Consider the following 15841-nt stretch of genomic DNA (forward strand, 5'->3'; position numbering starts at 1 on the left):
TTAAAGCAAATTTAAAAAAAAAAAAAAAAAGTTCCTTTTGTGTTTTTTTAGTTCTTTGCAAACACACGTGTCACTGCTTCTCATGTTTGAGCTACATTTATTGTGCTCGTAACTATGGAGCCACCAGAAATCACAGATGCTAAAATCCATTTAAAACTCTGCACAGTCTCACTCTACCTGTCCCTCAAGGCAAGAAATGAGTCCCACCACACTGACAGATAAATCTGGGATATTATCAAACACTCTCAAGGCAACACGTGTCCTCAGAACAGCCCTGCAGGTCTGAAACATCTCCTTCCTGCAGCCTGCGCTGCCGTTCAGCGTTTTCCAGCCCCACACAGGAGCGCTGCCCTCAGGAGACACTCTGGGAGAGGCAGGAGCAGCACCAGGCCAGGGATTCCTGCAGCAGCTGAGCCAGCCCTTCCTACCTGCACCGGCCTGGAAAAGGCAGACAAGGCAAACCTCAAGTGCTCCCCGCTTTGGAAGGAGCTGAACACTGAATCCCAGCTCCTGGATGCTGTTTTATTTCAAACACAGACATTTGCAGTGGCCACTGAGAGTCCTGAAGAGAAAGTCTGAGTAACCAGGTTTGCAAAACCTGGGACTGACCATTTCACATTTTAAATGACCATTACTGCTCGGCAAGCATGGCATGAGTGAGCCTCCTGCAGCCGTAAGAGACCAAGGCAGTGGATTTTCCAAGTATAAAACACAAACTCTGAGCTAATGGAGAGGAAAAAAGTTAATAATTTATTTACTCCCATTTCCCCATGTTTGACAAATGATGTACAAGTACTTGGGCAGATAAAGTTCTAAGAAATAGGTGTAGAAATACTATGAGAACACATTTATGAGCATAGACATCTGAATTATTATTTTTTTAAAGAAAAACCAGCCCTGTTGCATCCTTGATTAAACACAAGTGTAAAAAATTAAAAGCAAAATTAAACACAAGTCTGAGGTTCAGCCAGAGAGACCTGCAGTTCTGAGTCCTGCAAGTGTCCTGGGGAACTGACACATGGCAAGGAAAACGTGAACAATGCTGGGAAGCTCCACAGTGTCCCAAGAGAGAGCCACAGCATCCTGAACACCAGAAATCCAGTCCTCTCCTCTGCCTGCTTCCTATTCCACACTACACCTTCTTCAGGACTGGAGAAACATAGCTGTGCCTTAATTTATCACTTTTTTTTTTTTTTTTTTTAATCAAAACCCATCCTTCTTCCAAAGCCCCCAAGTGTGGGGCCACAAGGACCAGAGCATTTCCTCCAGGCACAGAGCAGCCTGCGTGGTACTGAGGGACTGCATCCCAGCCCTGCCCAGCCTTCCCAAAGGAGAGGCAAGCACCTGAAATCCAACTGACCATGGCCTAAAGAATTGCACATTTATTCTGTCTGACCTGTATTATTACAGTATTGAATAAGAGCAGCAGACTAATGGATAAAATCCTAACTCAAATAATTTCCAGCTCTTAAATTAAGACAAGACATCAAACACTGTTCACCCCTTGTTTTGAACAAGTGTTAAATCTTGTCAGTGCACTGGGGCATGTTCTGATTCCACTGATCCAAACCTATTTACAAACCAAAATCCCACTTCAACTAAAGACAGGAGCACTGAGCTCTGAATCAGTATCAAAGGTGGTATCTTAATAAAAATAAAATTTAGCTGTTTAAAGAAATAAACTCCTTTATCACTGATGATAGCAGTGGAACACCTGGTATCCATTTGGTCATTCCCAGAGCTGGAGACAGGGAACATAAACTCTGCAAACATATAAGGCCATAAAGCATAGCCAAGCTGATGAAACTCTCTAAGTGGAGTCAGCTCAGGTCTCATTTCTTCTTGAGTTCACTTAGAGCCTTCTCCTAGAGACAAACAGGTTCAAGGGATTGCCAGACCTAGTCTTGTGCATTTGCACAGGCTGCTTTTCACCTTTTAGTTGATGTTTCTACTAGAACAATTTACAGAGCTTTGTAGCATTCCAGCCATACCCCAGTATCTGGGGGAATTTTGTATGCTATTTGTATATATTTCCAGTGTGTTTGCTCTCAGCTCATCACACAAAACTTCTCTCAAAGTTTGTGTTACATGGGTAGTATAGAAAGGATCCCAAAGGTTACAGAACTGTCCTTCTACAACTGCTTAATTCAGTGAGGAAATTAAAGGGATGCCAGGAGAAGGTCAGACTCTTTCACTATGAAAAGAATATACCAAGCCCACTAAGAGTTTTCCAAAATAGAGAAGCCTTCATCAAAAGACCCAGAAAACACAGGAGCATTTCACATCTGAAATCACTTGATACAGGGCAAGGAATGGGACTTGGAAAATTATGTGGATCCCCATTAACTCCCCCAGCAGATCTCCTACACCCCAACTATTCAACACCGAAAATAAAAGCCTTCCCAGCCAAGACAAGACACACAGATCCATATAATTCTCTTTCACTAGCCACTCCTGATGAGTTGCTGCCTGGGAATTACCAGCCTCTGGAGCTCCTACCATATTGTGGGATCCAGCTCACTATTCAAGAAATCTATTTCCATGGATTTTGGAGCTATCAGAGAAACCAACCATTTAAGTTGTTTTCCAGCTTATCTATAAACCATAACTTGAAACAAATATTCCTATCTTTCTAGGAAACTTTCCAAGGATAAACCAGGCTATAAAAGTACATGCAAAGGTCACACATAAATGCCAGGAGCTTCAAGGCTGCATTGTAAGTGGTTCATGTCTGGGTTTTTTTTCTTGTACCTTGTCAGATTTGTGGCTTCCCACAGCACAGGAGCGTGAAGAGGAATCACACTCATGTTCTCTAGCTCTCATGCTAATTCTAAAGTAGCTCCTGTACATCTGATTAGAAGGGAAAAATCAGCCTGGATTTAAGCTATGCTTTTGTATATTTATGGGCCCCAGTCTCTCATGGAGCGAGCAAACACAAAGCTGACTCACACCTGTCTGGCACACACAGTAGTCAGGGAGACATCCTGCAGAAACAACAGGCACTCTGCTCACCTTGAGAAAATTCAGCGCCAGGGGGCTGAGTCTGCTTGCTAAATGAGAGGGTTAGCAAATCCTAGCTGCTTCTTTTTCTGCTGTTCCAGATGCCTGGAATTTGGATCCTTGCCCTGTTTCTGCTCAGTGCAGCAGAAGGTAAGCATATGGGCTTAGCGTTTGTATTGCCTTTCTATGTTGCTGTATTTTCCACCTATTTTCTAGGTGTTATTCTACACCCTGGTGCCTTAAAACTTACTGATTGAGGTTAATGTGGTTCATACAGGAATGGTGAGATGAGAGTGTGCACGTTGTCTTTCTTCTCCCCTCTGGGAATTCTGCCCTAGGAGTGAGCGAGAAAAGCTGACGTTTCCTATCTGAGAACAAAGCTACTGCTCTATTAAACACAGGGAATTGTTTCTTAGTAATGATGGAAATGGGAAAAAAAGCCAGGGCAGGGTGGGGAGGCAGTCTAATGAAGGCATAGCTTTGTATTCAGCAGAAGACACTGGCTTGTGTAGTATAAGACTTCCCATGTGCAGTCAGCTGTTCAGCACATCTCAATTTATTGCTGATTATCTGCAATATTTTTGCTTGGCATTAAGAGAAACTCATCAGCTGTCTCTGCCTTAGGCAAAGCAACAGCTGGGGGAGGGTAGCCAGGGATACCACAGAGGAACTCCTCTGAAGACTCTGTTGGTGAGCAATAGGGTGGCTTCTCTCCCTGGGGCAAACCGCAGCCTCTCAAAATCTAGGAAAGGGCAACTGCTGGTCTTGGCTTTCTGTAATCTGTGGGATCCTCCAGGATAAAAAAAAAGACCCCCAGAGAAGCCATGCTATGAGTTCTGACTGCTCCATTTCTCTGCTCATTCACACTTTTTTGGTTTTTTTTTTTTTTTTTTGGTCCTCATGCTACAGGCAGAGAAGTTTGCTTTGAAAGGCTTGGGTGCTTCACAGATGACATGCCATGGTCTGGGACTATGGAAAGGCCAGTCTACAAATTACCCTGGAAACCAGAGAGTGTAGACACTCAGTTCCTCCTGTACACTAGAGAAAACACTGATAACTTTCAAGTAAGAACTGTCACGGTTTAAACATTAGTGAATCTCATGCAAAACTTGTAAATAAACACAGACTCCAGCTGTTTTCCTGAAAAGTGTTAAAAACGGCCAAACTTTCACTTTATTCAAAAGACCACATCTTCCATCTCCTTGGTAGGGTCCCCCACTGAGAACTACTGGGAAACTGAGCATTTTGGGGTAATTTTTTTCCACAGATAAAATCAAAGCATGCTGAAGTGTTGTCTGCTCCAAGATGGGTGTCAAAGCTTGCTTCAAATGGAGATACACATGAACCTTCATGTGAATTCTTGCAGATGAGTTCAACATTGCAAAACTTTTAAACATCTGCACAGATAAGCACGGTTCAGGTCTTTGCAGTTATGCAAGCTTATTTACAGAAAGCAGATTTAAAGGTTTATTAAGTTCTTATCTATGCTAATTTAATTATTTTTAAATCTACATTAATGTAGGAGGTGTCTGCTGTTGACAACTCAACAATCAAGGTCTCAAATTTTAAAGCAAGCAGGAAGACCAGATTTATTGTACATGGATTTGTAGACAGTGGAGAAGAAAACTGGCTGTCAGACATGTGCAAGGTGGGTATCACAGGGGCACCCTTAATTTGCATTTATAAATACATCCATATAAATTGTCTGTTTTCTCTATTTCTTACCAATTTTTCTCATGGTATTCATAGCGATAAGAAAGCAAAAAATAGTTCACATTTTCAGATTATTACCACATCAAAGATGTAGCTTTGCACCTTGAGGAAATCATGAGGTAAAATGCATTGAGCTTTTCTCTTTAGTGCAGTGACAAGAAGATTTGACTCAGTAAATGCCCTTTTTCTTGGTAAAAAGAACACGAACCCTGGAGTGAGATACTGGCTAGGACCCGGGTGATTCCAGAAATAACTCCAGTCTCATAGCTCCTGCATCCTGTTTCTGCAGCCAAGAGAAGGCTTCTAGAAGTGGAAGGGCTATCAGGAAGGTTTGGGCTGCTGGAGGACATGGGCTGGCCATTGCCAAAAGCAATAAAGCCATAAAAATGTACATCCAAACGGGACCTCAAGGGGAGCATTCTGAACAAAGCTTTCAACCTAGGACTTGCTGTGAGCACTGAATGTAGTAAAGCACTCTGCTTTATTGATTTTTGTGCTAATTCCACAAATTATTTCCTAACTCTGTCCTTATGCATAGTGCAATTCCAGCTTGTGGTTTTCTCAAGTCCTCCAAACATGCTTTTAATTGCAGCTGGAGCTAATGAAAGCCCCTGGTCATGCAGCACAGAGCAAAATACCAGTTGATGGCACTTTGAGGATAAGGTTTTTCAACCATTAACATCACTACAAATTTTTAAAATACTGTATTCCTGTTTTACTTATGAGAAAAGTATGAGGAACAATGTGAAACTAAAATCAAGGTATTTCACATTCATTGCATCCCCATTGCCTGCTTCTTCTGATGCTAGATCAAAAGAAAAGAACACCAATGGATGATTGTTGGATTTGTCATTTAATAATTTGTTTCAAGTATCAGAAGCAGATTGATGCTTTTATAATTTTCTGTCTTACATTTTGCACTTTAAAAGAGAGGTTTGTTTCCTGGAACTTCACAATCAATGAAATAGCTCACAATTTTTTTTCAGCTTGTCCCTTAAATCTATTTGATCAATTTTCCAGGATGTAGAGGCATGAGATAAATCCTTAAATTCTTCATCTATTATGCTAGCCTGTGTTTTATCACAATACTCTAGTTTATATTTAGAAACAAATGGGTTTCAGTGAATCTTTTCAATAAAAGAGCGGAGCAAAAGGGATTGTGAATACATCAATCCTCCTCTGTGTATCTGTTACTTGCTTTCCCTCCAATAAAGCAATAATCCTATCTGCATATTGATTTTTACCACATCTAGTATGGTCACAGACACTTTTATTGCCTTTTTTGTCCTTTGTCATTTGTTGCCATATACTTAAGCTGCTAAAACAAAATACTTTTAGCCAAACAGTACAGCTCAATGGAGAACAGTAAAGCTTCTGATTCTGTGGCAAAGTCTCTGCCTGCATATACATATTTCCAAATACAGCCATAAATACGAAATGAACACCAACAGTTTGCACACCATCTTATAAAAACATTATCTTTCATACAAATCTGCATCAGAAAACCACTACTGACATTTACTATCAAAACTATCCTAATTGAATTTGAGTTAAAGTAGTACTTTTAAATCACTGAAGTGAATAGGTGCATAAGTAGAGCTGTTATTTAGTGTTACATACCAAGTTTGATTGAAAATAAAAATTGAAAGTGTCATTATTGATATTGTTCTCCTTTCTGTAAAAAATACTGCTCTGGGTATATGAAATTATTACTACATTACCTATCACCCTCTTTCAGCATTGTGTGATCACACAGACCCCTCTGAGCACACATCCATGCTACAGCTTTTGTCTTCAAATCATTCTCATACAAGTTCACACAAGATCGAGCAGCTGAGCCACAATGACCAACATGAACTGATCCCACACTGTATTTACCATGGATTTTACTTTTGTTTTACAAAACAGAGGATGCTTACTGTGGAAGATGTGAACTGCATCTGTGTGAACTGGATGAGAGGTGCAAGGTGTCAGTACACCCAGGCATCAAACAACGTCCGTGTCGTGGGCGCTGAAATCGCTTACTTTGTGAATGTCCTCATGGTAAGAGTCTGCTGTTTCTAAAGCTACAGCATAATACTGATTTGAAAGAAATACAGCTCTGGAACTTCCACAGATGTGGATGTAACCAGCAGAAGATATTGTCCTCTACTCCACGATCAGTTGTGCTGAAAACAAACAGCACAATTTTTTTTTTTTTTTAAGGAGAATATTGTGTGATAGCAGCGGGGCCTGCCAACTTAAGGAGAGGAAATTCTACAAGAAATTCTCATAGTACAGCCAAAGAGTTATTCTGTGGATGTTAACAAATGCAGTGTAAAACTAAATATGCAGAATTAATGGATATGGCAAACTTCTTTCTCATGGAGACAGAACCAATGAGCTCACAAGAACACCAAAAAACCAGCTGGCAGCACTGGCTGGGGACAGGCAGGACCCACCAGCTGCCCCAGGGAAAGCTGTGGTGGACAGTGCCCAAACCCCCAGGAGGTGGCTCCTTTTGCAGCCAGCTTCACATGGGAAGTGAAGCTTGGTCTGAAGCCTTCTCTTTATCTAATTGCTTTCAACACGAATTTCCCATAAAAGAACTATAAATGACTAAAACCAGAGGGTGTGCTGGGTCTAGCAGTGCTCTGACCCACCTCTCATTCTCCACATTTGCATTGCAGCTACTGAATTCCTGCCCAAAAAGGCTGAAGGCATTTCTCATCTCATGGCCTCCTCCAGCTGTGCGTGGTGCTTATCCCTCCAGGTGTAACTAAGGGTTCCTGCCTGGCCTATTCTTGCAAGGCAGACAAGCATTCTGTGAACCTTAATGGCCCTCTGGAAGGATACAGAGCCTCTCAGGACTCTTAGCAGAGCTGTCTGGAGTTACAACCTCCAAACCAGCGCAGCAGCTGCATAAGGAGGTTTGGAAAATCTATGTACTGGACAGAACTAACTGGCAAAGAGACACCAAAATCCTAGAGGAGTTCCTGAGCCAGCAGGCAAATTAAAAGTAGCTTCCCAGCCCCTTTTAAACGTTCCCTGTAGCTGATGCCAAGGGGCACAGCAATGTTTGTTTCTTGCTGTTTTGGCAGGATGAGTACGGCTACTCCCCAGCCGACGTCCACATCATCGGCCACAGCCTGGGAGCGCACGCTGCAGGCGAGGCCGGCCGGAGGCGCCCGGGCATCGGCAGGATCACCGGTCAGTGAGCCTGCCACCTCGCCAGAGCCCCACACAAAACCCTGCTGCTCACTTCCCCTCTGGCTGCACCCGTGGGCTGCAGCCTACGCGGGGGTATTTGGAATATTTTGCTCCTTTCACGCTCTACCGCGAGGAGCAGGGCTGTGTTAAATGGTGGGAAAAAGAGTGTGATAGTTATTTTTCTTGCACGCGTGTTATACAGCAAAGGGATTTTTTTGAACGTGTTCAGCACTTCTAGAGGGTAAAGCTGTGGGTTTGATCTCCTGATTCATCATGGAGGCAATGCCAAGGGCATAGTGCATAAAGCAGAGTGGCCTTTCATGGATAAAAGACAATTTTGGACATTATTAACAAAACCCTTTTCAATTGTTATTTTTCCTCGGGGATTTCAGGCTTGGTGAAACTTGGACTAATAGTCTACAAAATTCAGTTTAAAAGCAAGCCCAGAATAAGTTGCCTAGGGTCAAGAAGAGATGCAAGTATAAGGCAGCAAAAACTGTGCAATTTGCAAGACTTTACAAGCACCTGAAATTGCTGCAGCAATTTGGGAAGCAAATTGATTCCATTTTCTGCTAGGTTCAAAAGCAAAGCTCACTGCTTCAAAACTAGATGTTTTTTTCCCAAAATCTGACTGGAGCCCGATGTAGGCAGGCAGGTTTCAACACCTCCAAGCAGGGAGGGGTGCTATCAGCACAAATTCCTCTGAGTACTCTCAAGCAAGGGACTCTAGAAACCACACAGATGGATCAGTTACTTGGGATGCAGACACAGTAACCTCAGTTTGAGTAATGTTACTAAAGAGAGGTTCAATTAAAAAAAAAGTTAATTCCAAATGTTGGTATTCAGTGTTGCTGTAAGCAGATAAAGCAGTAAAATTTAATAGGCTTCCTACAGGTAACTTCCTGGGAGAAAAAACACTTGGTAAGAGAGAGCACACATCCTCATTTTATTAATGCCTATATTACCTAGATATAAGAACCATAGGCAACTGTATTTGTGATATTCGCTGTATACAATCAATCCATGATATCTAAAGTGATTCTACGCCTACATTATTTATACATAACGCTACTCTTTATCTCTCAGGACTGGACCCTGCACAGCCTTATTTTCAAGGCACTCCAACTGAAGTCAGACTGGATAAATCTGATGCAGACTTTGTTGACATTATCCACACAGACTCAGCTCCCACAATCCCTAACTTAGGTGAGTATGCAGCTCTATTCTGCTAATTACTTATTATTTACTGTACTGAATTATTTATGCCCTGTGGCACTTCAGTGTCCTGATTGTTCACCAAGGCTGTTGTGCTGGGGCAGAACAGAACGAATTCACCACTTCAGTCGCTAACGCCTCCTGTTCTAAAACACCACGCACAGGCAAATGTGAAGCCAGCAGCTACAGGTATGAGAGAACATTAATTTAAAACATGCTTACCCCCTGTTTCAAATGCTCCAGGTTTTGGTATGAGCCCAGCTATAGGACATATTGACTTTTATCCAAACGGAGGAAAGGAGATGCCCGGGTGTGGGAAGAACCCTGTCTCACAGATTGTAGATCTCGATGGCATCTGGGAAGGTAAGAGTGTTGTTTGCATTACCAGTTCAGGGGAAGCCCTTAAAATGTAGCCACTTATCTTTCCTTAATTCAGGTGTTTTACATTAGCTTTTGGTGTATGCAGCAATGGCAGCTGCAGACTGCAGTGAAGCTGTTAAGATGCTCAGAGCACACCACTTTTCCAGAGCTTATTAAAAAATAAACAAGACAAAGGGTTTGCCTCTGGAAAATGTGTTTCCTCTAAAGGATCTAATATCAGAAACAAAAGTTGCTGGAGTTGTGCCAAACATTTTGAAGGGTCTTTTAACAACACATTGCATTTTGTGTCTAATTGCCCAGCGGCAGCTCTGGTGGAATTGGGCAAAGATGTTCACAGCTACTCCTGGGAGAGTGTCTTCAGCTGAAACTCTTTGGAGACAGAGCAATTAATTCGATTCCTTGTTGATTTACAGATTACAATCAGAGTTGCATTGAAGTGATGTCATTGTGTCTATTTTTAGGCAGCTAAAAAAAGATTGGCACATAGTGGCTCAAATACAACTTTGTTGTTTTACGTGGTTCTAATAAAATCTCTAAGTATCAGAGGATTCCTATGTATCTTTCTAAAATTAAATTGCACATAAGATTAAAAAAAAAAAAAAAAAAAAAACCCCGAAGATTTCTGCTGTGGAGATTTTCCAACACATTATCTGAGGTCTTTCCTACACTACTGCAAACAACTTAAACTCTGGGAATCCATTATCTGATTTGTGATAGCTAGCCTTTTACTCCAGGTTTTAGTCAATGCAGCTGGAGGCATTACTTTTTCATTCTCGCCCTTTTTTTTTTTTTTTTTTTGATAGAGTAAACTTCTTATCAATAATGGGGAATTAAAGCACAAAGAAATAACTGCATAGTACATGGTCTTCTTTTTAACCCGAAGTCAGGAAAATACAGGCAACACAAAGGAAAATAATATATTCATTATTTTAATTTTAAGAGTCTCCCTTTCTTAAGTACCCCCCAAATAATAACAATTTTGTTTTGAAACCCTCAGCTGGAGCAAATCAGCACTGCCCTAGGAAGTTCACTGTTAAATACTTTTCATTCGGTTTTCCTTTGTTATGGTAATGAAACTGTTGCCTACAAAAGACCTGCTTCAGGCAGCTCTGGTTTCTATTGTTAAACTCGGTCAGATTGCTTGAATAAGTGTTTTTTGAGGGGCAGGGGCTGGGCTGAGCTGCACAGTCGGTCTCCACAAAGCATTTCGAGTTTGCATTTTATACCTGTTGAGCCAGGGACATTCCTTAGGGCGTGAGTGCATCAGAAGCGAGTAAGGTTCCAACCTCACGTTTGATTCTCCAGGAAATGTGATGAGGCTTTTGAGGAGGAATGATGCATGTCAGTGACATGGGTTTCTTTCCTTGAGTGGGAAGAGAAAAGGAGAACTAACCTGGGGGTATCTTTTCGCAGGAACTCGGGACTTTGTGGCTTGCAATCACTTGCGGAGTTACAAGTATTACTCGGACAGTATCATCTACCCTGACGGATTTTTAGGCTATCTTTGTCCTTCATATGACGTTTTTCAAGAAGTAAGTATTTCTCAGAGCTTCGGGATGGACCTTATTGAAAACATTATTAAAAATAAATCCTTCGACTATTTTTTTTCCTTGTCTGGCTGGATAATGTTATTAATAGATATATTTGTTTTCACTAGGGAAACTGTTTCCCATGCCCAGAAGAGGGATGCCCAAATATGGGTCACTATGCAGACAAATTCAAGGACAAGGTTAAAAATGATTTCATGAAATTTTACCTGAATACTGGAGAGGCCAGGGATTTTCCTCGTGAGTTTTGAATGCTTCCATTGCTACATACTCCTCATAAAAAATTTACTCTCCTGTTTGACAGTTAACTTTAGCAGATGAACAGATCTCATCACAGTGCAAATTCTCTTCTGTTCCTCATGCTTTTTAACTCTTTTTCCCCACCACTAATGCCAGTTTGGGGCCCTACAGGACAAGAAAGCTCCTCACAAACTCTGGAGTCTAGTGGAGGGTACTGAGATGTTTAGAGGATTGCAAGGTTCAAGGAGAAGGGAGGAGAGACAATGCACAGAAGTTGCAGAAAGGGAATTTCTTATTAAATAATATGCAAATTACATCACAGTGGCAGTGGTTAAATGCAGGAAGAGGAGCCCAAGGAAGCTGGGAAATCTCCATCATTGGAAATGCCAAAAACTCCATTTGACAAAGGCCAAGAACAAGCTGATCACAGCTGGTTTCAGAACTGGATGGACAAGATGAGCTCCTTTACAACCTCAGTTATCGTAAATGCCAGCTCTCACAACACACTGCTTAGTTTGCCCTTGTAAGCACAAATCAGAATCTTCTTGAGCTCCTCTTGCTAATTGCACTCTACAAGGAAGTTCCCACCCACAAAAATTATTTTTCTGGAGCTTCAGAATTCTTTCGTGCTGCTTAGATTCTGTATCTGTATTTATCCCTAACACCCCTTTATTTCCAGCTTCACTCTGTATGAAAACCTTCATGGTCAAAATGCTGAGATCTGTATCGTATTTACTACAACATGAACTAGTTTTGTCTTTTTTCTCTCAGAAAGTAACAAATGTCTTCTGTTTCTCATGTTGATCTCATTAAGACATAACAACAGATTTGACTCACTCGTGTTTTTGTATTTTCTGCTCTCAACTATACTGTACAGACACAAAAACAAAAAAAAAAAAAACCTAGAATTTAATATTTTGGGGGGCTGTTTCTCCCTGGGTACAGTCTAAGTAGTTGTATTTCTTCTGTGTAGTTTGGAGGTACAAAGTAACCGTGACCCTCTCTGGAAAGAGCAAAGTAAAAGGATATGTAAATGTTGCCCTGTATGGCACTGGTGGGAACACAAAGCAGCACCAGATCACCAAGTAAGTTAACAATTCAATAGAAAATAAACTTTTCTTCTAGAGCCTTTAATTTGTATTTGTAATTAATAATTCTGTTTAAATTAATCTTATGAAGAAAGAAAAAAAAAGGCAGCATATCAGGCCCACCTGCCTTTGCTGCCTCTGAAAAACAGTGGTTTGGGATGAATTACATCAGAAATCTGGCAATAATGTTGCTGCCATATAATAGGATAAATGTTGTCTCTCTGCTAAATTCCTACCCTCTTGCCACCACAGGCAGAGCCTTTGACAAGACTGGTAATTAACTGTAAATGTTGCCATGCCTCACATCCATAAAATGCTGTTTTTCACAGGGGCACCCTCAAACCAGACAACACTTACACAGCCTATATTGATGCAGAAATTAATGTAGGAGAAGTTACCAAGGTTAAATTTCTTTGGAACAACAACTGGATAAACCCAACTCTTCCTAAACTGGGAGCTGCTACTATCACAGTAGAAGCTGGACTAAACAGAACAGAGTAAGTATACACATTGTGAAAATCTTAAAAGTTACTGGAGAAGATAGGTGACAAAATTATAAATGGAGTGGAAGCCTTTTCACAAGAAAAGCTGTTTAAGTCATTAAAAGGAAAAGATTCTCAAGGAAACCTTTTCATTCCTTCTTTTCAAGACACTGTTCATCCATACTTCTATTCACTACTACTTCAACCCTTTGCCTTAAATAACTGAAAATCTCTCCAGGCTTTAGAAGAGCAAATTTCTGTATAACCCTTTGGATGAGAAAAGTTAATGGTGGCTTGGAATGTCAGCACCATTCTTGCCAAACTCCTACTGTCCACAAAACCAGATGATTTGTGGGTCGGATTCACTGTCAGCTGGAACCAGCCAGGTGTTCCATTGGTGTTGGTGACCCCTAAGGTCATGATTGATTAAAGAGGATGGTGATAATAAACCCACCCTTCCAATGAGGAACTCTAACACTTGGAGCGTGCTATACATAAAGCTGAGGGAAAGAGGCTAAAATTGATTTCTCAAGACTTTGTGAAGTATGGATTGGATGTTCAGATTATAGAAGCATGGTTTACTGATTCAGTTTTACTAGTTTTCCTGGACTTTTAAACATGAATGCCTTCATTTTCTTGATCAGTTATTTTATCCACATCATGAGTTAGTACATAGAACAGGAGGTACAGTTTAAATTTTATTTATTCTATTTTCAAATGCACAGTTAAAATTCCATCACATAAAAGACAACATGGGAGGTGGAAACAGTTTAAAACAAAGTGAAATTATTACGGCCAAGCAGCACTTGAACTCACCTTAAGCAGACGTCCTAAGTCTGGTTGTAGTTTCCAGTCACCAAAGCATATTACTGACAAAGTGTATTTCTGTACTCACCCTTCTACTGACTTGTGACCTTTGCACAAGTAGTTGTGGCCATCTCTGTAGAGATGGTAGCACAAAGTCTGGGGGAAAACCCGAGAATTGTGACACTAAAGTAAGGTGGGCAATGAAGCAGAATGAATACAGTCTACCAAAACTTTCCCCAGCAGTAATATTTCAAATTTAGAAGCTCAAAGTTTGCTCTGTTCAGTTGCCTCAAATGACAAATCAGGTTGTGTTACCATCAAAGTAAATCCATTTGTATAATTTCAACAACTGCTGACAGCTCAAGGTGCTTTCATTTCCGTTATCCTCAGGTACCGTTTCTGTGGTTCTGAGACTGTGAGGGAGGATGTCCTGCAGACTCTGACTGCTTGCTAACAGCACATTTGGATCCCCAAATCCTTGCTACCAATAAAAGCTACTCATACAGAAAACACTGGAATCTGCAGCTGTAATATTGCTGGTGTGTGTGTTGTTTGGGGTGGTTTTTACTGGTTTGGGACGCAGAGGTTAAGTCTGTGGATACCTCTGTATAGACAGAATTTTTAGAGTGGCTTTAGGAGTGAATGTGCCAAAATATGTTGAAGAATTCCCCTGCTTTCCGCCTGTTTCAAAATAATTTCAAGCAAGAGGAAAGAGGGCAGGTAACAGAAAAAAATTCATTTCTGTCCTCATGTAATCCTGCCTCGTGTCCCTCAGCGTTCTGCTGGACACGGGGGCTGTGTCTCCTCTGCTGCTAGAGGAAGCTCATCTTCACTGATAAAACCTCACAGAACTGCTGGGGATCTGCTGCTACACACATCTACTGCTCCTGGGGACCTTCTCTCACTTTCTCCTGATGTTCCCCAGACTGGGGCACTCTGCTCCTTCTGTCTCTCTGGATGACCTTTCCTCACCCAGAACACCCTGTCCTGAAGGACATCAACCTCCCTGCAAGGCTTTAGATTCTGTGTAGTGGTGGAGGTGGAAACCAATTTATTTTGTGTTGGAGCACTACTTTTCTAGAATAGAAAAAAAAGCAGTGGGGTTTTTTGGGTTGGATTTCTTTGTTTGTTTTTTTAATTGAGTGCATTCTGCCAGCTCTCACAGGGTGATGGAAAGGAGATAGGGGATGTAAATAGTAGACAAAGAAACATCAGCACTGAAGATTAGCAACCCATGGAGGTGCCCTGGGCTGAAGTAAGTTCTTTATATAAAAGCCAAAGTGCTCCTTGCTTTTACACAACTGAAGAGAATATCCTCCAGGAATTTCAGTCAGAGACATGCAGGCTTGCTTTTATGTTTAAAAATCTTCTAAATTGCGCTTCTGCTTCTTGCTCAGATTAAAAGGTACTATTTGATTTAGATTAGATGTATGGAAGAAGTTCTGTATTACAGGAGTGCTGAAACTGGCACAGGTTGCCCTGAGATGTGTTAGGTGCCCCATCTCTGGAAATATTCAACACCAGCCTGGTTGAATTTGCAGAATTCCTGGAGTATTCCCTCTGCTACATTCCTTCTCTCCCTGTGCAGCTCCTCAGGCAGCAGCAAGTGCAGCAAGCACACAGCAGAGTTCTCTTTGTATGTTTTCCTCCCAGCCTGTGCTGTCCAGGACACTTAAAAGCTGGCATTTATTTTGTCTCCAGTTTTTCACAAATGTGGTCTGTCTTATAGTGGTAGAATAATAGAGTCAGACGTTAATAAATACAAGGCTTTGAGTTCTTTGTCCTGCATCAGGCTCTGCTAAGTCCAGCTCTGGGTTGCTCCTGTTATGCCTCCCTTGGCTTTCCACAGCTGCATGGCTGCAGTTGGGCAGGAGGAAGAGGATCTAGCCACAGGAACAGAGGCTTTCACACTTCATCCAGTCCTTGGAGGAACACACAAACCCTTTCCAGGAAGATAAATAGTTCTGGGTATATGAATAGCCATGGACAGGGGAGCTGGTGTCTGATGCTGGGTTTTCATGTAGCCCCCATCCCTTTGGCATGGCCTGCTTCCTTCTGCCTTCCCTGTTTGTCTCTCCTAGGAGTTGGTGTCCTGATCTCGGTGCCTCCTGCTGAGGAAACCACAACAGGGCTATTAACTTCCTAACACTGCAGAAGAGTTTCTCCTTTGTCTTTTGTT

General features: G+C 41.6%; 1 protein-coding gene across 1 annotated transcript; it reads left to right on the forward strand.

Annotated features, from left to right (window-relative positions):
- The first annotated feature begins 2967 nt into the window (after window positions 1-2967).
- LOC137478343 (pancreatic triacylglycerol lipase-like) lies at window positions 2968-14172 on the forward strand. The gene is made up of 12 exons (XM_068198178.1): window positions 2968-3150; window positions 3910-4064; window positions 4523-4648; window positions 6622-6756; window positions 7794-7902; window positions 8989-9108; window positions 9361-9480; window positions 10912-11030; window positions 11156-11285; window positions 12259-12370; window positions 12703-12870; window positions 14053-14172. Exons 1-12 carry the CDS (start codon window positions 3102-3104, stop codon window positions 14114-14116), a joined length of 1407 nt encoding a protein of 468 aa, XP_068054279.1. The 5' UTR covers window positions 2968-3101; the 3' UTR covers window positions 14117-14172.
- The last annotated feature ends 1669 nt before the right edge of the window (window positions 14173-15841 follow it).

Source organism: Anomalospiza imberbis, chromosome 8 (genome assembly GCF_031753505.1).
Source record: "Anomalospiza imberbis isolate Cuckoo-Finch-1a 21T00152 chromosome 8, ASM3175350v1, whole genome shotgun sequence".
Taxonomy (NCBI): Eukaryota; Metazoa; Chordata; class Aves; order Passeriformes; family Viduidae; genus Anomalospiza; species Anomalospiza imberbis.

Excerpts from the sequence above, each read along its gene's own strand:
- LOC137478343 (XM_068198178.1), top strand. The coding sequence starts at position 3,102 with ATGCCTGGAATTTGGATCCTTGCCCTGTTTCTGCTCAGTGCAGCAGAA. Across the intron at positions 4,065-4,522 it reads AAAACACTGATAACTTTCAA|GAGGTGTCTGCTGTTGACAA; the intron begins GTAAGAACTGTC and ends ACATTAATGTAG. Across the intron at positions 12,371-12,702 it reads AAGCAGCACCAGATCACCAA|GGGCACCCTCAAACCAGACA; the intron begins GTAAGTTAACAA and ends TGTTTTTCACAG.